At 51.4% G+C, this 22,395-nt stretch overlaps 2 protein-coding genes across 2 annotated transcripts in view; one reads left to right on the top strand and one right to left on the bottom strand.

The window, feature by feature from the left end:
• The first annotated feature begins 4,364 nt into the window (after positions 1 to 4,364).
• The window catches only part of parp1 (poly (ADP-ribose) polymerase 1), a 75,222-nt gene continuing 57,191 nt past the window's right edge, over positions 4,365 to 22,395 (top strand). Inside the window, 4 exon segments of the mRNA XM_085997990.1 lie at positions 4,365 to 4,542; positions 12,499 to 12,661; positions 15,873 to 15,988; positions 18,161 to 18,375. Of these exon segments, the coding sequence (XP_085854116.1) occupies positions 4,429 to 4,542; positions 12,499 to 12,661; positions 15,873 to 15,988; positions 18,161 to 18,375 (608 nt within the window). The 5' untranslated portion in view covers positions 4,365 to 4,428.
• adorb1a (adenosine receptor B1a) lies at positions 20,184 to 21,168 on the bottom strand. The gene is given in 2 exon segments (XM_085996274.1): positions 20,184 to 20,358; positions 20,360 to 21,168. Coding segments are annotated over 2 exon segments (984 nt in total).

The raw sequence follows: 22,395 nt of genomic DNA, 5'->3' as shown, positions 1-22,395 counted from the left end.
TTCAAAAATTTAAATTATTGTTCAAAATAGTTATTTAATGTTATTTATAGTTGATTTAAATAGTGTGATTTTTTTTCAAATTTATTTTAAGGTTAAGTACTGTTTTGGGCGCCCGGAGTTTTCATGAGTTTGACAGTTCTTTCTGTCAAACTCATGAATGGACTTTTCCCTCCTCCGATTGGTTGCCCAGTGCTCACGTGATCCCAGCCGACGCATCGCACTAAGTACGCCGCTGGGTCACGCAAGCACAGCGCGCCGGGAGCTGGAGCAGGCCACAGACCGGAAATGCACGCAGGCCCAGGCCTCAACGGCCGGCGCGCTAGGTAAGTGCAGGTCGGGGGCTTGCACCCGCGGGAAGCCCCCGACCCGAATTTCTGGGCCATTAAGAGACATTAAGAGATGGTGCAAGGCAAAAGGAGATTGTAATGGGACAAGTTAAGAAACAAAAGAGACTCTTGATGAAGTGTAAATGGCACTTGTAGAATGAAAGACAGCTGCCATGTGGGAGAAAGAGAAGAATATATAATAAATAAAATAAATGGAAAAAAAATGACAGGGGCAGTGATTATGGTCTGAAATTGTTGAACTCTATGTTGAGTCCAGAAGGCTGTAAAGTGCCTAATCGAAAGATGAGGTGCTGTTCCTCGAGCTTACGTTGAGCTTCATTGGAACAGTGTAAGAGGCCGAGGGCGGTGAGGTCTGAGTGGGAATGGAGCGGAGAATTAAAGTGACAGACGACCGGAAGCTCAGGGTCACCCTTACGGACTGAACGGAGGTGTTCCACAAAGCGGTCACCCAATCTGCGTTTGGTCTCCCCAATGTAGAGGAGACCGCATCGTGAGCAGCGAATACAGTATACTAGATTGCAAGAAGTACAAGTAAATCGCTGTTTCACCTGGAAGGAGTGTTTGGGGCCCTGGACAGTGGGAAGGGAGGAGGTAAAAGGGCATGTGTTGCATCTCCTGAGCTTGCACGGGAAGGTGCCGGGCGAAGGGGAAGGGGTGTTGGGGGCGATAGGGGAGTGGACCAGGGCGTCGCGGAGGGAGCGGTCCCTTCGGAATGCTGAAAGGGGAAGGGAGGGGAAGATGTGTTTGGTGGTGGGATCACGCTGGAGGTGGCAGAAATGACGGAGGATGATCCGTTGAATGTGGAGGCTGGTGGGGTGAAAGGTGAGGACAAGGGGAACTCTATCGTGGTTCCGGGAGGGAGGGGCAGGGGTGAGAGCAGAAGTGTGGGAAATAGAACGGACACAGTTGAGGGCCGTGTCAACCACAGTAGAGGAGAATCCTCGGTTGAGGAAAAAGGAAGACATGTCGGAAGCACTGGTACGGAAGGTGGCATCATCAGAGCAGATGCCGCGGAGATGGAGAAACTGGGAGAATGGAATAGAGTCCTTACAGGAAGCGGAGTCATCGCTGAACAGACCCGACACCAAGCGGCACGGGAGGCAATTTAGATTATTAAGAGCTTGTTAACAGGCACTTCAAAACGATTTTAAGCTCACCTTTAGATTTTTAGAAATAACAACAGAAAACGCTGGAAAAACTCAGCAGGCCAGGCAGCATCCGTGGAGAGAGAAACAGAGTTAACGTTTCAGGTCGAAGACCTTTCGTCAGAACTGATTTAAATTTTTAGAGTTCGCCAACGAACCTGCTACTCGGGGATCACGTCAGGTAAGGAGGTCGGGTGCTGTGTCAGCATGGGATGATTTGGAGGCGGTGCAACGAAGGTTCACTGGATTGATTCCTGGGGTGAGAGGGCTGTCCTATGAGGAGAGATTGTGTAGAATGGGCCGATACTCTCTGGAGTTTAGAAGAATGAGAGGTGATCTCATTGAAACATACAAGATTCTGAGGGGGATTGACAGGGTAGATGCTGAGAGGTTGTTTCCCCTGGCTGGAGTGTCTAGAACTAGGGGGCATAGTCTCAGGATAAGGGGTCGGCCATTTAAGACTGAGATGAGGAGGAATTTCTTCACTCAGAGGGTTGTGAATCTTTGGAATTCTCTACCTCAGAGGGCTGAGGATGCTGAGTCTTTGAGTATATTCAAGGCTGAGATAGATAGATTTTTGGGCTCTAGGTTATGGAGATCGGGCGGGAAAGTGGAGTTGAGGTCGATGATCAGCCATGATCTTATTGAATGGCGGAGCAGACTCGAGGGGCTGTATGGCCAACTCCTGCTCTTAGTTCTTATGTTCTTATGATTTCTTTACTTGACAGCTGCAAATGGTCTATAAAAGTTCCCATTTCATAGATGTTCACTTTCCAGGGTTAGAAGCTGTTGCTTGCTGCATTTGGAAGACAGATTGAGCTTTATGCAGCTGGCAAGTGCTTGGAGCAAACTCTCTATCCAGTGTCACCTCATTGCAACAACCTCTCTCACCATTGACAAATTACTTCTGTCATCTCAACCTCATCTGCCATCTATACCATCAGCATCGGTGCCCTTGAAACGCTCTCACCTTGGTCCTCAGAATCCCACCACGATCAGCCCCAACACCAGCAGCACCAACAACAACAACCTTCTCCGCAATTATCTGATGCTGCACAGGACAAAGGGCATCAGCACCCGACCACATTGCTGCCCGGGAGGCCAGGGATGGCCTCACTATAGCTAGATTTACTTCACTTGATGCTGTACACCCTGGCTGCCACATGATGCACCAGGTTGGCACCACCCCACACCAACACCATAAAGCATCCCTACAATGGCCAAGCCATTCCTTTCACACTCATCACCCTTGCGGGGGGTACCGTTTGTCTCACCATTCACTGCAATTCATTAAGCCACTTCCAAAGGTGCACATAGATCTGTCCAAGAACGCAAAGTGTTGAAAATAAAGATTTCAATGTTTGACACACATTAACAGAAACTTTACATGAACATTGGCTAAAACACCCAAGTGCCTACCCTTGTGTGTTGTTAGTTGGCATGATTGCACTAGGATGAGGGTGAGTGTGAGGGGTGGCTAGTGAGATGGGGATGCGATAATGTAGATAGAGAGAGGGGGATGGGTGGAGGTGCAAGGTAAGTTGGTGCGAGTAAGGATGTGCAGGAGTAGGGTAGGGAAGGCAGAGTGATGGGGATGTGATGAGTGGCACAGCAGGATGAGGTTGAGTGTGGCTTTGCAGTAACGTTTCGTGATCTACTGAGATCATTGAAAGGTTTGTGACACTGCAGCCAGGTCCTACTGGCAACATCCCTGCTTGTGTCCTCCTGTGCAATGTGCAACCAGGCTGCGTTGATCTCCTGGGGAGGTCTCTTCCGCCCATGGGAAGGGACGAGGACCGCCCTGTGTGCTGTGACTCCCTTCATAAGTATATGGAGGGAGCCATGGGAGAGCCTGGGTGCAGATGTGCACCTCTGTGCAGTGCTTGTCAGTGTTTGCAGCACCTCAATGCCATAGAACACTGACAGCAGAACTGTCAAAATCAATTTGCGCATGGTCCCTTTAAGGAAACCAGCTGATGACGTGTCATCAAATGACATCATCAGACCCGTGTGCTCTGGGCTTGCTGTCAATCTCTCCAGGTCACAGTGCCCGTGTGCTCTGGGCTTGCTGTCAATCTCTCCAGGTCACAGTGCCCGTGTGCTCTGGGCTTGCTGTCAATCACTCCAGGTCACAGTGCCCACGCGCTCTGGGCTTTTTTTTACTCGTTTATGGGATGTGGGCGTTGCTGGCAAGGCCAGCATTTATTGCCCATCCCTAATTGCCCTTGAGAAGGTGGTGGTGAGCCGCCTTCTTGAACCGCTGCAGTCCGTGTGGTGAAGGTACTCCCACAGTGCTGTTAGGGAAGGAGTTCCAGGATTTTGACCCAGCGACGATGAAGGATCGGCGATATATTGCCAAGTCAGGATGGTGTGTGACTTGGAGGGGAACTTGGAGGTGGTGGTGTTCTCATGCGCCTGCTGCCCTTGTCCTTCTAGGTGGAAGAGGTTGCGGGTTTGGGAGGTGCTGCCGAAGAAGCCTTGGCGAGTTGCTGCAGTGCATCTTATAGATGGTACACACTGCAGCCACGGTACGCCAGTGGTGGAGGGAGTGAATGTTTAAGGTGGTGAATGGGGTGCCAATCAAGCGGGCTGCTTTGTCCTGGATGGTGTCGAGCTTCTTGAGTGTTGTTGGAGCTGCACTCATCCAGGCAAGTGGAGAGTATTCCATCACACTCCTTACTTGTGCCTTGTAGATGGTGGAAAGGCTTTGGGGGAGTCAGGAGGTGAGACACTCGCCGCAGAATACCTAGCCTCTGACCTGCTCTTGTTGCCACAGTATTTATGTGGTGGGTCCAGTTAACTTTCTGGCTGTCAATCACTCCAGGGCTCAGTGCCCGCACGCTCTGGGCTGGCTGTCAATCAGCCCAGGTCCCGCTGCCTGCCGCGCCTGCTCGGTGTGTCCCTCCTCCTCCTGCTGCTGCTCTCGCACAGCAGACATGGCTGAGGACAAGCTCTTCAAAGCCGAGTATGCAAAGAGCGGACGGGCCTCCTGCAAAAAATGCGGATCAAGTATCGCCAAAGATTCTCTGCGGCTTGCAATCATGGTGCAGGTAAGGGGGGGGGGAAAAGTTGCATTAAAACAAATGAATGAAGGAGTGGCCTCGAAACTTACCTCCCCTTTCCTGCAAAGAGGAAGGCCTCGTGTTGCTGATCGAGGCCGACAGAGTATGATTATCGCGATGCATCCTTTTCTTTAAAAATGCATTTCTGCATTGATGCACATGTTTTATTATCAGTGTCGGTTTTGAGATTGAAAATGTATTTTCATGCTCGGCACCTTTATGTTTTGGTATGCCGGTACTGTGATGATGAATCACGCTGGTAGGCAGGCCCGCCAGCAGCCTGTACTATTCACATCTAAAAAAGCGGGGAGAGAGAGGCTTCTTAAAGAAAACGCTTGCAACTTCCAGCATGCATGTAATGCTATTGGAAAACCCACTTTTTGTATTGGGAGTCAAAGGTAAAAGCCCCCCTTCCGGTTCACAAAGCGTTAATGCTTCTTACAATTAAAAATCCGTGGCGTTTTTAGTTATAATCTAAAAAATATATTTTAAATGCATAGCTGGATATGCAAAATTCTGGAAGTTCATTGCAGATGGGTTGTAAGGTTACCCGATCACCGCCTGACTACAGACTGAACTCTTTCGATGCTTAAAACTGCAAACCCGGACTTCCTTGGTGGAATTGCTGAATTTTACTCCCCCCACACCCGTATGCTCACTGCCGGCTCTTTTTATACACAAGTTATAAAACATTGAACTACATAGTCAGATTCTGAAGGGTGTGTTATTGTTGACTAACAAATGGAGGGGAGGGAATATGTTGTTGTGTTGAAAGGCATCATAGTGGCACAGTTTTTTTTAAAAAATGCTAATCATCCGCCCCCCCAAGTTAGCAAAAACGTTCACCCAGTGTGGTAAGTTTGGCGCTGATTGAGGTGCGTGATGCCAATGTTGTGCAACAGAACACCTTCCATTTGCAGGCACCCAGTGCCAGTCAACATCAGGCGCTGCTCGGGTGAGTACAAGAGGGCCTTGCTCTGGCGTTTACGCGGCAGGGTTGTGTCCGCCACACGGAGACCCCAACCCGCAAGGGGATTGCTGGGTTATGCTGCCGGTGGCACGTGCCCTTGCATAGCATGTACAGCACAGAAACACTTGGCCCAACTGGTCCATGCCAGTGTTGATGCTCCACCCGAGCCTCCTCCCACCAATATTCCCTGTAATTACTTTTTGGGCCCATTCAAATGTTTGCGCATACGCGGTTATTCCAATTGAAAAGCCGGCCAGCGGCCTGCACGGGAGCTCCAGACCGCTGCGTGGCCGCACAGCCTAACGGGAACGTTGCCTCCCACCCCTCTTCATATAACCCTATCCACATATCCTATTCTTTTCTCCCTCGTGTTTATCCAGCTCCCCCTTAAATGTATCTGTGCTACTCGCCTCAGCTACTCCCAGTGCTAGCGAGTTCCACATTCTCACCACTGAGTAAGGAAGTTTCTCCTGAATTCCTGATTGGATTTATTAGTGACCATCTTATATTTTTTATCCACACTTTTGGTTTGTGCCTTTTCCTTTTTTCCCTCTCTCTCCCACATGGCAGCTGTCTTTCACTCTGCCAGCGCATTTCACACTACATCTAGAGCCATTGTTTGTTTCTTTACCTGTCCTGTTACCATCTCGTCTCGCCTTGAATATCTCTTAATGTCTCTTCTTTCATCCCCTCCCCCATTTCCCAGCCCCCAAACTGCCTTTTAATCTTTTCATTTCCTGCCTATTTTTCCTCAGTTCTGTAGAAAGGTTTCAACCCGAAACGTTGACTCTATTTCTCTCTCCTCGGATGTTGCCTGGCCTGCTGAGTTTTTTCCAGCGTTTTCTGTTGTTGTTTTATATTTTATGGCCCCTAGCTTTGGACTCCCGCCGGAAGCAGAAACATCTTCTCTACGTCTACCCCATCAAACCCCTTCATAATCTCACCAGCCTCTATCAGGTCACCCCTCAGCCTTCACTACTTTGCCGCTACTTTGCAAGCGAGTGTACTCTTTTGATGGGTGCACTTAAAACAAAAAAACTGTAACTAATAGAACTTTAAAAGAACCTTAACTTTAATTAAATTAAAATTTGATTGGCCGGGGTGATGATGCACTCCAGTCCCCGCGGCGCCCACTGGTCGCGGAAGGCCTCGAGCGTGCCGGCGGACACCGCGTGCTCCATCTCCAGGGCCACCTGGGCGCGAATATGGCTGCGGAAGAGAGGCAGGCAATCGGGCCGGGCGACCCCGCCCCTCGACCGCCCGCTGCCTGGACCAGTTAATGGCAACTTTGGCCAGGCCCAGGAGCAGTCCAATGTGCAAGCGAGTGTACTACGATGGTCAGTGTGAGCGTTGGAATCAGGGCAGTCAATTGGTTTTAGATCTCCAATCACAGTCATGGCTGGGTTCGACTTCATAAAGTGCGAGAGGAATGGTATATCGGGGGTTACGGTGCATTTGTCCGAATTAACCTTTCTCGGTTTAGATAGCAATGTAATAGCGATGATGAGATCAGTGTGGATGAGGAAGACCATTCAGCCCATCTTTGTTCATCAATCCAGAAGCACCCTACAATCCTCCCACTTGACATCCAATTGTTTCTTAAATGATTCCAGGGTGTTCGCCTCAGCTGCTTTATCTGGGAATTTATTCTGTGTGTTGCTCACTCTCTCTGTGAGGGAGAATGTCTTTTCAGCTGCCTAGGTCCTAAGCTCTGGAATTCCCTCCCTAAACCTCTCCGCACCTCTCTTTTAGATGCTCCTTAAAACCTACCACTTTTGTCCTAATATTATCTTGTGTGGCTCGATATTTTGATAACACTCCAGTGACGAGCCTTCGGACGTTTTACTACGTTAAAGATGCTATGTAAATACAAGTAGTTGTTGTTGATGGCGAATATTAAAATTACTGGCTTGATTTAGTGCCCTCCTTCCCCTACTCTTGCATATTTAATTTAAAGTAATTGGCCTGTTTCCTATCCCGCGCTGTCTGTAAGACCCCCCGTTAGACGCCTCCTGTCCAGGCTGAAAGGCACAGGTTTCGCCAGCCTTTCCTTATGTCTCAGGCCTCTGATACTAGGGATCAGCCTTGTGGCTCTTCTCCGCACTGCCTCCAGCTCTTAAGGGTTTCTCAGCGGCCCCAGTTGGGCGAAGTGCCCAAAGTGCAGTCTGACCAGACCACAGTACGGTTTGATCATGACTTCCTCTGACTTGTATTCTGGTGTTCTGTTCTATCGAACCCAACATTCTTCTCATTCACATCGTGTGCTTCCTGTTTAGAGCCCAGCTAACATAGAAAGAACAAACTTGCGCTTTATCGCGCCTTTCACGGCCTCGGGACGTCCCAAAGCGCTTTACAGCTAATGAAGTCCTTTTTGAAGTGTCGCCACTGCTGTAATGTGGGGAACGCAGCAACCAATTTGCACACAGCAAGATCCCACAGACAGCTATGAGATAAATAGCCAGATCATCTGGGGTTTTTTTAGTAAATATTGGCCCGGACACCGGGAAGAACTCCCCTGCTCCAGTACCGTACCCAGTTTAATATAACCGACTTACAGAAAGAGGGACTGGCATTTATATAGCACCTTCTCAGCCTGTTTTCAGTGATTGGGAGATTTATATCGAGAGGAGATAGAAGATTGAATGTAAGACAGAGAGCGGGATACTATCTTTTTTCTCGTGAGGTTTGTGACTGGAGCAGAGAGCATGTCAACATATGATAGATATGTGGTTGGGCCAAACAACCAGTTTCATTGTTGTAATCTCTCTGCGTCTCTCAAAAACGTCTCTGAGCTCCACACAATGAATTGTTTGCAGTTCATTGCTGTTGCGACACTGGAAAACGTGGCGGCCATTTTGCGAGCAGAAGTGAGACCAAAGATTGCACATTTTACTTGTGGTGTTGGTTGATTCAGGATGTTGGCCGGGATACCGAGGACACTCTTTGTTCTTGTTGTAACAGGATCATGGGATGTTCGACATCCATCTAAAGAGGCAGAGCTCATTTTAATGTTTCACGCCTCGACCTAGATTATGTGCTCAAGCCCTGGAGTGACTGGGAGGCGAAGGTATTATTGACTGAGCTAAACTACAGCACTGAATGAACTATCGGATCACAGTCCACTCTACGTTACACAGTTCTACTTCTCCAAGCATTCATTTCCCTACAGAAACCTAAAGCAAATATAAAGATGTCCCAAAAAAAAATCTTCACTTGCTGGAAATCAAGCATTTCCAGCTCGGTGGGCAGCACTCTGGCTTCTGACTCCGAAGGTCATAGGTTCAAGTCCCACTCCAGCTATGTCAGTCCATACTCTGGGCTGACACTCCAGTGCAGTGCTGACGGAGTGCTGCACTGTCGGAGCTTCCGTCTTTCAGATGAGACGTTAAACCGAGGCCCTGTCCGCTCTCAGGTGGACGTAAAAGATCCCACGGCATTACTTCGAAGAAGAACAGGGGGAGTTCTCCCCGGTGTCCTGGCCAGTATTTATTCCTCAACCACTATCACGAAAACAGATGATCTGGTCATGGGAGCTTGCTGTGTGCAAATTGGCTGCCACGTTTCCTACGTTGCAACAGTGACTCCACCTCATTGGCTATAAAGCGCTTTGGGACATCCTGAGGCCGTTAAAAGTGCTATTTCCCTTCTTTCTTTCCTTCCTTCCTCCCCTTCCTCTCCTTTCTCCACATCCTCTCCTTCCTCCCCTTCCTCCTGTTCCTCCCCTTCCTCCTGTTCCTCCCCTTCCTCCTGTTCCTCCTCCCCTTCCTCTCCCCTTCCCCCTCTCTTTCCTCCCCTTCCACCCCCTCCTCTTTCCTCCCCTTCCACCCCTTCCTCTTTCCTCTCCCCCCTCTCCTTCCTCTCCTTCCACCCTTTCCTCTCCTTCCACCCCTTCCTCTCCTTCCTCCACTTCCTTATCTTCCTCTTCTTCCTCCCCTTCCTCTCCTCTTCCTCCACATCCTCCTCTTCCTTCCCTTCCTCTCCTTTCTCCCCTTCCTCTCCTTTCTCCACATCCTCTCCTTCCTCCTGTTCCTCCCCGTCCTACTCTTCCTCCCCGTCCTACTCTTCCTCCCCGTCCTACTCTTCCTCCCCGTCCTACTCTTCCTCCCCGTCCTACTCTTCCTCCCCGTCCTACTCTTCCTCCCCGTCCTACTCTTCCTCCCCGTCCTACTCTTCCTCCCCGTCCTACTCTTCCTCCCCGTCCTACTCTTCCTCCCCGTCCTACTCTTCCTCCCCGTCCTCTCCTCTTCCTCCCCGTCCTCTCCTCTTCCTCCCCGTCCTCTCCTCTTCCTCCCCGTCCTCTCCTCTTCCTCCCCGTCCTCTCCTCTTCCTCCCCGTCCTCTCCTCTTCCTCCCCGTCCTCTCCTCTTCCTCCCCGTCCTCTCCTCTTCCTCCCCGTCCTCTCCTCTTCCTCCCCGTCCTCTCCTCTTCCTCCCCGTCCTCTCCTCTTCCTCCCCGTCCTCTCCTCTTCCTCCCCGTCCTCTCCTCTTCCTCCCCGTCCTCTCCTCTTCCTCCCCGTCCTCTCCTCTTCCTCCCCGTCCTCTCCTCTTCCTCCCCGTCCTCTCCTCTTCCTCCCCGTCCTCTCCTCTTCCTCCCCGTCCTCTCCTCTTCCTCCCCGTCCTCTCCTCTTCCTCCCCGTCCTCTCCTCTTCCTCCCCGTCCTCTCCTCTTCCTCCCCGTCCTCTCCTCTTCCTCCCCGTCCTCTCCTCTTCCTCCCCGTCCTCTCCTCTTCCTCCCCGTCCTCTCCTCTTCCTCCCCGTCCTCTCCTCTTCCTCCCCGTCCTCTCCTCTTCCTCCCCGTCCTCTCCTCTTCCTCCCCGTCCTCTCCTCTTCCTCCCCGTCCTCTCCTCTTCCTCCCCGTCCTCTCCTCTTCCTCCCCGTCCTCTCCTCTTCCTCCCCGTCCTCTCCTCTTCCTCCCCGTCCTCTCCTCTTCCTCCCCGTCCTCTCCTCTTCCTCCCCGTCCTCTCCTCTTCCTCCCCGTCCTCTCCTCTTCCTCCCCGTCCTCTCCTCTTCCTCCCCGTCCTCTCCTCTTCCTCCCCGTCCTCTCCTCTTCCTCCCCGTCCTCTCCTCTTCCTCCCCGTCCTCTCCTCTTCCTCCCCGTCCTCTCCTCTTCCTCCCCGTCCTCTCCTCTTCCTCCCCGTCCTCTCCTCTTCCTCCCCGTCCTCTCCTCTTCCTCCCCGTCCTCTCCTCTTCCTCCCCGTCCTCTCCTCTTCCTCCCCGTCCTCTCCTCTTCCTCCCCGTCCTCTCCTCTTCCTCCCCGTCCTCTCCTCTTCCTCCCCGTCCTCTCCTCTTCCTCCCCGTCCTCTCCTCTTCCTCCCCGTCCTCTCCTCTTCCTCCCCGTCCTCTCCTCTTCCTCCCCGTCCTCTCCTCTTCCTCCCCGTCCTCTCCTCTTCCTCCCCGTCCTCTCCTCTTCCTCCCCGTCCTCTCCTCTTCCTCCCCGTCCTCTCCTCTTCCTCCCCGTCCTCTCCTCTTCCTCCCCGTCCTCTCCTCTTCCTCCCCGTCCTCTCCTCTTCCTCCCCGTCCTCTCCTCTTCCTCCCCGTCCTCTCCTCTTCCTCCCCGTCCTCTCCTCTTCCTCCCCGCCCTCTCCTCTTCCTCCCCGTCCTCTCCTCTTCCTCCCCGTCCTCTCCTCTTCCTCCCCGCCCTCTCCTCTTCCTCCCCGCCCTCTCCTCTTCCTCCCCGCCCTCTCCTCTTCCTCCCCGCCCTCTCCTCTTCCTCCCCGCCCTCTCCTCTTCCTCCCCGCCCTCTCCTCTTCCTCCCCGCCCTCTCCTCTTCCTCCCCGCCCTCTCCTCTTCCTCCCCGCCCTCTCCTCTTCCTCCCCGCCCTCTCCTCTTCCTCCCCGCCCTCTCCTCTTCCTCCCCGCCCTCTCCTCTTCCTCCCCGCCCTCTCCTCTTCCTCCCCGCCCTCTCCTCTTCCTCCCCGCCCTCTCCTCTTCCTCCCCGCCCTCTCCTCTTCCTCCCCGCCCTCTCCTCTTCCTCCCCGCCCTCTCCTCTTCCTCCCCGCCCTCTCCTCTTCCTCCCCGCCCTCTCCTCTTCCTCCCCGCCCTCTCCTCTTCCTCCCCGCCCTCTCCTCTTCCTCCCCGCCCTCTCCTCTTCCTCCCCGCCCTCTCCTCTTCCTCCCCGCCCTCTCCTCTTCCTCCCCGCCCTCTCCTCTTCCTCCCCGCCCTCTCCTCTTCCTCCCCGCCCTCTCCTCTTCCTCCCCGCCCTCTCCTCTTCCTCCCCGCCCTCTCCTCTTCCTCCCCGCCCTCTCCTCCTCCTCCCCGCCCTCTCCTCTTCCTCCCCGCCCTCTCCTCCTCCTCCCCGCCCTCTCCTCCTCCTCCCCGCCCTCTCCTCCTCCTCCCCGCCCTCTCCTCCTCCTCCCCGCCCTCTCCTCCTCCTCCCCGCCCTCTCCTCCTCCTCCCCGCCCTCTCCTCCTCCTCCCCGCCCTCTCCTCCTCCTCCCCGCCCTCTCCTCCTCCTCCCCGCCCTCTCCTCCTCCTCCCCGCCCTCTCCTCCTCCTCCCCGCCCTCTCCTCCTCCTCCCCGCCCTCTCCTCCTCCTCCCCGCCCTCTCCTCCTTACTCTCCGCCCTCTCCTCCTTACTCTCCTTTCTCCACTTCCTCTCCACTTCCTCTCCACTTCCTCTCCACTTCCTCTCCACTTCCTCTCCCCTTCCTCCCCTTCCTCCTTCCTCCCCTTCCTCCTTCCTCCTCTTCCTCCCCTTCCTCTCCCTTCCTCTCATTCCTCCCATTCCTCCCCTCCCTCTCATTCCTCTCCTTCCTCCATGTCCTCCACTTCCTTTCCCTCTCTTTTTCTCTCCTTTCTAATATGCCAGGCTATCTGACCAATCGATCACCCCATGTCAGAGTTCAAAACATCACTTCGAACCTTGCACAGACACATCCATAAATGGGGAAGAGTTGCAATGCTTTGCGCCAACATCCCTCAATGTTAAGTTGCCTCTGTTGTGCCAGTGTGACTCCTGTGTGAATGTTGTTCCCTTCCAGTCGCCGATGTTTGACGGGAAGGTGCCGCACTGGCACCACTATGCCTGCTTCTGGAAGCGAGCGCGGGTTGTGTCGCCCGCCGATGTGGACGGTTTGTTGGACCTGCGGTGGGACGACCAGGAGAAGATTAAAAAGACCATTGAAACCGGAGGGACAGGAGAAGGTACGTTATATTTTTACTGTTATGTTTCCATTATAAATTCCCGCGTCCACCTTTATAATAGAAACTGCCTGTGTAAATGTGTCACGGTGTAATTACACCCTCCCACCAGTGGTGGTGCTACAGAGCCTCTACTGGCAGGAGGGAGTCATTACACCAGATTCACTCGCTGTCTCTCCTCTGGGTGTCACTTTTCTCTCCTTAATTCTTTTTTCTCGGGATAAATGGGTCATTTTCCGGTTGGCAATCAGTAACTAGTGGGGTGCCACAGGGATCGGTGCTGGGGCCTCAACTATTTACAATCTATATTAATGACTTGGATGAAGGGACCGTGTGTACTGTAGCCAAATTTGCTGATGATACAAAGATAGGTGGGAAAGCAAGTTGTGAGGCAGACACAGAATCTGCAAAGGGATATAGAAAGGCTAATTGAGTGGGCAAAAATTTGGCAGATGGAGTATAATGTGGGAAAGTGCGAGGTTATCCACTTTGGAAGGAAGAATGAAAAAGCAAATTATTATTTAAATGGAGTGAGACTCAAAATGCTGCGGTACAAAGGGATCTGGGGGTCCTCGTACATGAAACACAAAAAGTAGCCTGCAGGTACAGCAAGTAATTAGGAAGGCAAATGGAGTGTTGGCCTTTATTGCAAGGGGGATGGAGTATAAAAGTAGGGAAGTTTTGATGCCAAGGCAGAGATTGACAGACATTTGAACTACAAGGGAGTCAAGGGGTACGGGGAGAGAGCGGGAAAGTGATGTTGAGGCCAAGATTGGATCAGCCATGATCTTATTGAATAGCGGAGCAGGCTCGCGGGGCCGATTGGCCGACTCCTGTTTCTTATGTTCTTTCTTTTCATTTGGAAGGTAGTGGGTGGTGTGGCAGGGATAGGAGCCACCAACTGTTGCATGGGGAGACGGGGATGGAGGCCCTCAGTGGGTGTTTCCCATCCCGTGGCTCCCATCATGCTCCTGTACTTTAGCTTCCCACAACCCATTCCTCTTCCTGCCAGCCCCTCACTCCCCTATGTACTACTCCCTCCCCCTACTGTCACTTACCTCAGCCTTAAGACGCCATCCATAGCTCCCAAGAGGCGCTCTCAACCTGTTTCCCCTCTCCATTCTACTCTACCTTTTTATTTGTTCCCCTTAAAGAGGCTTTGTTTGCTTTCATAATTGAACTTTTTTGAAAACAGTATAAATCAAATTAGAATGAGGGAAGAGACTGCCCTTCTCTCCAGATATCTCTTTCTCTTCCCACACATTTTCCACCCCCACCCTGGGATTTACAACCCAGTCCGGGCAACTCGATGAGTAAGAATAAGTATTTTATTCCGGATTGTTTCGCTTTTTTTTGTTAGATTATGTATGTTACTTTTCGCTGGTAAAGTTTCGTGTAGATGAAAAATTCATAGATGGTGGCTCGTTCAAAATTAGTGGCTTGAAAAAGAAAATGACACAACTTGCCCCGTTTTCTGCGTTATTTACTTGTTCCTCACTGTTAAAACGTTCACGACTGTCGAATTGCTTTCAATCGGTTAGTGTTTAATCAGTCAGTTAGATGATTGGTAGCTTATAAGGTAAATCTTTGTGTCAACCAGTCACTAATTATTGCCTTAAAGGCCGGTGACGCCCCCGGAGCCGGTGACGCCCCCCAACCGGTGACGCCCTGAGCTGTTGCAGATGCAGGACTTTTGATTATATAGAGAGGTGCTCAAAGTACTTCATTCAAAGCTGTATTAAAAACCAGGTTTCTGCCGCAGTTTCAGTTATACCAAACTTGGATATATTTTTCCTCAGTAAATATTCTGAGTTTTTTAATACAATAGAATCCCCATCCTCTGCTTTCCCAGTTCGCCCTCCGAATTTTCATGGGACAAAGTCCTGGGCGAAAAGTCACCTCGATGTCCAGTCCGCCCAAGCCAATCCCATCCCGTCTCACGTAAACCGTCCTCGGGGGCCCCAAGGAAGAATTAAGTTGCTTGTCATTTTATGTTGTAGTTGTCCTTCCTTCCTGCCTATGCCTGAGCTAGGCCTGTGAGCCAGGTAGACCTGGCATCGGAGTTCCATCTACCTTTATGTTTCCTGCCTCGCCGCTTTGTCTTGTTTAAATGTTGTGGCCCTGGAGGTTTGGGAAGGGCTGTCCTCTGCCTCATTGGTAAATTAATCCTAAATTACAACACTGAGATCTGTTGGCCTCAGCACCTTAAGGGGGATGGGCACTTAAACTTCACATACGGCTTCACAGCACCCACCTAATCATAGGATGATACAGCAGAGAAGGTGGCCGTTCGGCCCATCCTGCCTGTGCTGGCTCTTTGAAAGAGCTCTCCAATTAACCCCACTCCCCCGCCCATTTCCCATCGCCCTGCAGTTTTCTCCTTTACAACTCTATATCCAGTTCCCTTTTAAAAATTATTATTGAATCTGCTTCCAACCCCCCTTTCAGGCAGTGCATTCCAGATCACAACTCACTGCTTAAAAAATGTTTCCTGCTCTCCCCGCTGGTTCTTTTGCCAATTATCTTAAATCTGTGTCCTCTGGTTACCGACACTTCTGCCGCTAGAAACAATTTCTCCTTATTTACTCTTATCAAAACCCCTTTACAATTTGGAACCCCTCTATCAAATCTCCCCTTAACCTTCTCGAATGAACAAACTTGCATCCTCTGCTCTAAGGAAAACAATCCCAGCTTCACTAGTCTCTTAAGCAGACAAATTAGCTTGGACATAAGAGGCATAGATTATGGCTGCACCGTGTGATGTGTGTACGGCCAAAATTTGAAGACTCATTTATCCACCGGCGGATTCCCTACTAAATATGTAGGTACAGGAAACTTTGTGCTATCCAGGACCGAGCTGTTGCCGTTCACTCAAAACTGCCGGACACACCAGCGTTAATGTTGAAGCATACGGAGCTTGTCATCTCCGTATCTGACAACAAACACTGTTGCTTAGCCCGTACCTTGGAAGCATCTCACTAGCTTAGCAACAGCTTCAGAGAGACTTTCCAGAGCCTGACTGTTGAAAAAAAAAAGCCACGCGAAGAAAAAAAGCCACGAGAAGAAAAAAAACCTAACAAAACGGCTCCTGATTTTTGCCGGTGGCTCGAGCTTGCTGGACATTTAGCCTCCGGATAACACAAAGTTTCCTGTATTGGGATTCCACTATCAGTCTGGTTAGCCTTTCAAAACATGTTCTCTTTTAAAAACACAGGAAAAGGTGGTAACCAGGGTGAGGGAAAAGGGGAGAAGACCCTGGGTGACTTTACAGTGGAATACGCCAAATCAAACAGGAGCATCTGTAAAGGTTGCAGCCAAAAGATAGACAAGGTGAGTGGACATTGAACAGTCACTTCAAACATTGAGGGATTAGAATAACACAGTCTGGGAGTTGGGGCCTAGTTAGACTAACACAGTCTGGGAGTTGGGGCCTAGTTAGACTAACACGGCTTGGGAGTTGGGGCCTAGTTAGACTAACACAGTCTGGGAGTTGGGGCCTAGTTAGACTAACACGGCCTGGGAGTTGGGGCCTAGTTAGACTAACACGGCCTGGGAGTTGGGGCCTAGTTAGACTAACACAGTCTGGGAGTCGGGGCCCAGTTAGACTAACACGGCCTGGGAGTTGGGGCCTAGTTAGACTAACACAGTCTGGGAGTTGGGGCCTAGTTAGACTAACACGGCCTGGGAGTTGGGGCCTAGTTAGACTAACACAATCTGGGAGTTGGGGCCTAGTTAGACTAACACAGTCTGGGAGTTGGGGCCTAGTTAGACTAACACGGTCTGGGAGTTGGGGCCTAGTTAGACTAACACGGCCTGGGAGTTGGGGCCTAGTTAGACTAACACGGCCTGGGAGTTGGGGCCTAGTTAGAATAATACAGCCTGGGAGTCGGGGCTCAGTTAGACTAACACAGTCTGGGAGTTGGGGCCCAGTTAGAATAACACAGCCTGGGAGTTGGGGCCTAGTTAGAATAACACAATCTGGGAATTGGGGCCTAGTTAGACTAACACGGCCTGGGAGTTGGGGCCTAGTTAGACTAACACGGCCTGGGAGTTGGATCTAGTTAGATTAACACGGCCTGGGAATTGGGGCCTAGTTAGACTAACATGGCCTGGGAGTTGGGGCCTAGTTAGACTAACACAGCCTGGGAGTCGGGGCCTAGTTAGAATAACACAGCCTGGGAGTCGGGGCCTAGTTAGACTAACACAGCCTGGGAGTCGGGGCCTAGTTAGACTAACACAGCCTGGGAGTTGGACCTAGTTAGACTAACACAGCCTGGGAGTCGGGGCCTAGTTAGAATAACACAGCCTGGGGGTTGGGGCCTAGTTAGACTAACACAGCCTGGGAGTTGGGGCCTAGTAAGACTAACACAGCCTGGGAGTTGGGGCCTAGTTAGACGAACACAGTCTGGGAGGTGGGACCTAATTTTACATTATGCATTTAAAAAAACACATTGGCAATACAGAACAAAGATAATTTCACTTTCATTTAGGTGTCAGCCTTGGCTCAATGGTCGCACTCTCGCCTCTGAGTCAGGGGCTTGTGGATTCAAGCCCCACTCTGGAGACTTGAGCCTATAATCCAGGCTGACATTCTGGTGCAGTGCTGAGGGGGAGGTGCCGTCTTTCAGATTGGATGTAAACTGAGGCTTTCAGGTGGACAGGGAGGGAGATATCAGCCATGGTGCCTGTTTGCCCCCCTCCCCTTATCTCCTCCTGGAACGAGCCTGTGTGAAAGTCCAGCGAGGGCTGGATTGAGCTCAGCTTCTCTCGGAATGTCTCCCCACAGTCTGCGGCTCAGTACCACACGCGGCAGTGCACTTCGCGGGTGAGCCAGAAGGGGTGGGTAGTGGGGGTCAAGCCTCGGGTATGAGTTTCCTGTTGGATGTATCGGCATTGCTTCAACCTGACCCAAGATAGAAAGTGGTTGGAAGAGTCTATGGTTTTCTTAATTTAAATAATACGGCGGGCGTGGATTCTGTCATTTTCTTATATTCATTCTTGGGGTGTGGGTAGTACTGGCAAGGCCAGCATTTATTGCCCATCACTAATTGCCCTCGAGAAGGTGGTGGTGAGCCTTCTTGAACCGCTGCAGTCCGTGTGGTGAAGGTACTCCCACAGTGCTGTTAGGGAGGGAGTTCCAGGATTTTGACCCAGCGACGATTAAGGAATGGCGATATATTTCCAAGTCAGGATGGTGTGTGACTCGGAGGGGAACTTGGAGCTGGTGGTGTTCCCATGCGCCTGCTGCCCTTGTCCTTCTAGGTGGTAGAGGTCGTGGTTTTGGGAGGTGCTGACGAAGAAGCCTTGGCGAGTTGCTGCAGTGCATCTTGTAGATTGTACACACTGCAGCCACGGTGCGCCGGTGGTGGAGGGAGTGAATGTTTAAGGTGGTTTAGCAGGGACGTAACATTGAGGAGCCCAGGGCTCCCTCCCTCCTCGCCACTCCACCCTGCCCCCCCGGTCCCTGCTATTTAAAAATCCTGTTGTGTTTCCACCACACAGGATACCGTCCGAGTCTCCAAGAAAATGGTTGACCCTGAGAAGCCACAGCTGGGGATAATTGACCGCTGGTACCACCCCGACTGCTTTGTGGAGAAGAAGTCCGAACTGGGCTTCCTGCCTGCCTACAGCGCCACTCAACTCCGTGGCTTCAGCAACTTGAGCGCAGAGGACAAGGGGGAGCTGAAGAAGAAGCTTCCGGCTGTCAAGAGTGAAGGGTATTTATCTGTTCATGAATATTCATATATCTGGTAACCAGACTGTACTCTGCACCCAAATACAGGAAACTTTCGATTTACCAGCACCTAAATAACCGGAAATCTCGGTTAACTGGCAAAATTAAGGAGTAGGTTTTACTTCATTTATTTGCCGCCTTCCATCTGTTGCTGTGCAAGGGTGTGGCTGCAGCTGTTGCTAAGCTACAGAGACGCTTGGAACTTGTGTTCATTGTTCTACAGTTGTTGCTAAGCAACAGGGTTTGTTGCTTTATACGGAGCTGTTGGCTCTCCCTATCTTTTACTATAGCGTTCGGTTATCCGGAATTTTTGATGAACCGGCACCACGTCGGTCCCGCGTCGGTCCCGTCCGTGCCGGATAAAAAAAAGTTTCCTGTAATTACAAACAATCAGAATACAGAATTCCAGTCTGTAATCACTCCCAGGTATCCATTTTTCTATAAAATAAACCATCTGAACCCCTCGATTAGATTCCAGTCTGTAATCACTCCCAGGTATCCATTTTTCTATAAAATAAACCACCTGAACCCCTCGATTAGATTCCAGTCTGTAATCACTCCCGGGTATCCATTATTCTATATATAAACCATCTGAACCCCTCGATTAGATTCCAGCCTGTAATCACTCCCAGGTATCCATTATTCTATATATAAACCATCTGAACCCCTCGATTAGATTCCAGTCTGTAATCACTCCCAGGTATCCATTATTCTATATATAAACCACCTGAACCCCTCGATTAGATTCCAGTCTGTAATCACTCCCAGGTATCCATTATTCTATATATAAACCACCTGAACCCCTCGATTAGATTCCAGTCTGTAATCACTCCCAGGTATCCATTATTCTATATATAAACCACCTGAACCCCTCGATTAGATTCCAGTCTGTAATCACTCCCAGGTATCCATTATTCTATATATAAACCATCTGAACCCCTCGATTAGATTCCAGTCTGTAATCACTCCCAGGTATCCATTATTCTATATATAAACCATCTGAACCCCTCGATTAGATTCCAGCCTGTAATCACTCCCAGGTATCCATTATTCTATATATAAACCATCTGAACCCCTCGATTAGATTCCAGTCTGTAATCACTCCCTGGTATCCATTATTCTATATATAAACCATCTGAACCCCTCGATTAGATTCTCCCCTAGCTCGATCTGTGCTTTTGATCTATGCTGTGCTCACCTAACTCCGCTCCTGTCCCAGTGTCCCAGGAGATTCTGTTAATTACTTTCTTTTAATTAGGCCTTTGCGACAAAACTCCACAGAGCTGAAAAAGTGCCGAGGATGGGAAGGTTTTCCATACGCCCTTTTGTATAAATGTTTGTCATCATCAGTGTTCTGAGGGAAAGTCGATGAATTTCCATCTAAAACCTATTGGAGCGAAGGTCACAGAGGGGTTGCAGATAATCCCTGTACAATAGAATGTTTTGTTTTTTAAGTAATTCGTATAATGCGTTTTTTACACCGATAGTCCATGTAGCTGTATAGAAGTACAACAACAACAGCTTGTATTTATATAGCACCTTTAACGTAGTAAAATGTCCCACGGTGCTTTACCGGAGTGTTATCGGACGAAATCTGGTGCCGAGGCACGAGATATTCGGACACGCGGGCGGAGTGAGGGGGCGCTGCTAGCTGCCCTGGCGCTGCAGTGTGGCGAGAGGTGGGACCATCAAGGGAGGGAGTTTGTGTGGGTGGGGTGGGGCACTTCTGGTCTCCGAGCCCTGGGCCACAGAACACCCCATGGCGCTTGCGAGGTGCCTCGTCAGGTGGGGTCAGTCTGCCCCTGTGTCGGGCCCCACTTGCGAGCGGCGACAGCACAGGAAGATGGCCTTGAAGGCGCGCCTGAAGGCTTTCATCTTGAAGGCGTAGAGGATGGGGTTGACGGCGGAGTTGGCGTGGGAGAGGATGATGGCGGCCAGCAGGAGCGGCAGGGGGGACCGGGCACCGCGGACACAGCAGGAGGACGCAGTTGATGACGTGGAGGGGGACCCAGCACACGGCAAAGAGGGCGAGCACCAGGAAGAGTGAGCTGGCCGTCTTCATCTCCCGCCGGGCGGCTGCCTGCGCCCCGCCCTTTCGTCCCTCGCCCGCCGTCCGGCCCACCAGCCGCCGCACCTCCGCCAGGATGCGGGCGTAGATGGCGAACATGGCGGCCAGGGGGCCCAGCACGCAGCCGAAAAAGTTGAAGTAAACCATGTAGGTCATGTCCACCACCGTCACGAAGAGGCAGCGCCCGTCCGCCGGCGGCGGCTTGTGCCAGCCCATCAAGGGCACCAGGCCCATGAGCAGGGACAGGAGCCAGGTGACGGCGATGGTCGCGCCGGCATTTCTGGGCGTCACGATGGACTGGTAGCGCAGGGGGCGGAAGATGGCCACGTAGCGCTCGAGCGCCACGGCCAGCAGGCTGAAGATGGAGCTCTGTGTCAGCACGATCAGGACGGAGAGCATCAGCACGCACAGGTGGAAGTCGTGCCGGGGGAGGCCCAGGTCGCTCAGTATGGCGCAGGGGACGGCCAGCGCGCCCACGCACATGTCGGCCACGGCCAGCGAGACCAGGAAGTAGTTGGTGACGGTGCGCAGCCGCCGGTCCCGCAGCACGGCAGCGCAGACCAGCGCGTTCCCCGCCGTGGACGCCGCCGCGATCCCCAGCTCCGCCAGCGTGTAGGGAAGGTTGAGGGCCACGGCGGGGGGGACGCCGGGCGTGGCATTTGCCCGCTCAGTGGCCACACTCGTGAAAGACGCCATTTTCTGTGTCATGCCCAGAGCCGTTTTGAGTTGGTGGGGCCCCTCGGTGGGGTTTCGGAGCGAGCCGGTCCGACTGCCTTTGTCTTCCCCTTGTTTGTAGGCGTGTCTTCACCTTCAGAGCGAGCCGGTCCGACCACCTCTGTCTTCCCCTTGTTTGTAGGCGTGTCTTCACCTTAAATATAAATCAGAATTTAACGGTGCCGTTATAAACTAAACGGTACAATTTTAAGGGGGGGGGTGCAGGAACAGAGAGACCTGAAGGTACATATTCACAGCTCTTTGAAGGTGGCAGGACAAGTCAATAAGGCTATTATTTTTTTTAAAACATACAGGATCCTTGGTTTTATAAATAGAGGCAGAGAGTACAAAAGCAAGGAAGAAAGATCTTGCATTTCTGCAGCACCCTTCACAACCTCAGGATGCCCGAAAGTGCTTTACAGCCAACAAAGTACTTTTGAAGTGTCGTCACTGTTGTAATGCGCGAGAACAAAAGTAAAGAAGTTATACTAAACCTTGAAAAAACCCTGGTTAAGCCCCAGCTGGAGTATTGTGTTCAATTCTGGGTAACACACTTTAGGAAGGATGTGAAGGCCTTGGAGAGGGTGCAGAGGAGATTTGCTAGAATGGTACCAGGGATGATGATGCTAAAGATGTGATTGCACTAGGGAGGGTACAGAGGAGATTTACCAGGATGTTGCCGGGACTGGAGATTTTTAGCTATGAGGAAAGATTGGATAGGCTGGGGTTGTTTTCTTTGGAACAGAGGAGGCTGAGGGGGGAACCTAATTGAGGTGTATAAAATTGAGGGTCTTAGATAGAGTGGATAGGAAGGACCTATTTCCCTTAGCAGTGATGTCGATAACCAGGGGACATAGATTTATTTAAAGTAATTGGTAAAAGGATTGGAGCGGAGTTGAGCAGAACTGTTTTTCACCCAGAGGGCGGTGAGGTCTGTGAGAATATAGAATGCAAAAATAAGGTAACAACTCACTCCGCATGGCCAAGGACCCTGCCAATCTAAAATGGAGGACCCTGTTAGCCTAAAATGGTGGTGCAATGTCGACATCGCTGAGTCACTTGCATATTGTGAGAGATGATCATGTTAATTCAAGAAACTGAAGGCAGCAGGAAGTAAAATGCTAATATGGCTGGCACCCACGATGTCACACCTTGCTGGTGGAACAATGTAGGGTGGAGTGCAAAGGGTATACTGACAATAGGCGATCCGAAAACACATTA

This window comes from Somniosus microcephalus, chromosome 9, assembly GCF_052327205.1.
Source record: "Somniosus microcephalus isolate GS21.2 chromosome 9, FLI_Smic_1.0, whole genome shotgun sequence".
Classification (NCBI taxonomy): domain Eukaryota; kingdom Metazoa; phylum Chordata; class Chondrichthyes; order Squaliformes; family Somniosidae; genus Somniosus; species Somniosus microcephalus.
This window is presented reverse-complemented; position numbering and strand designations above follow the sequence as displayed.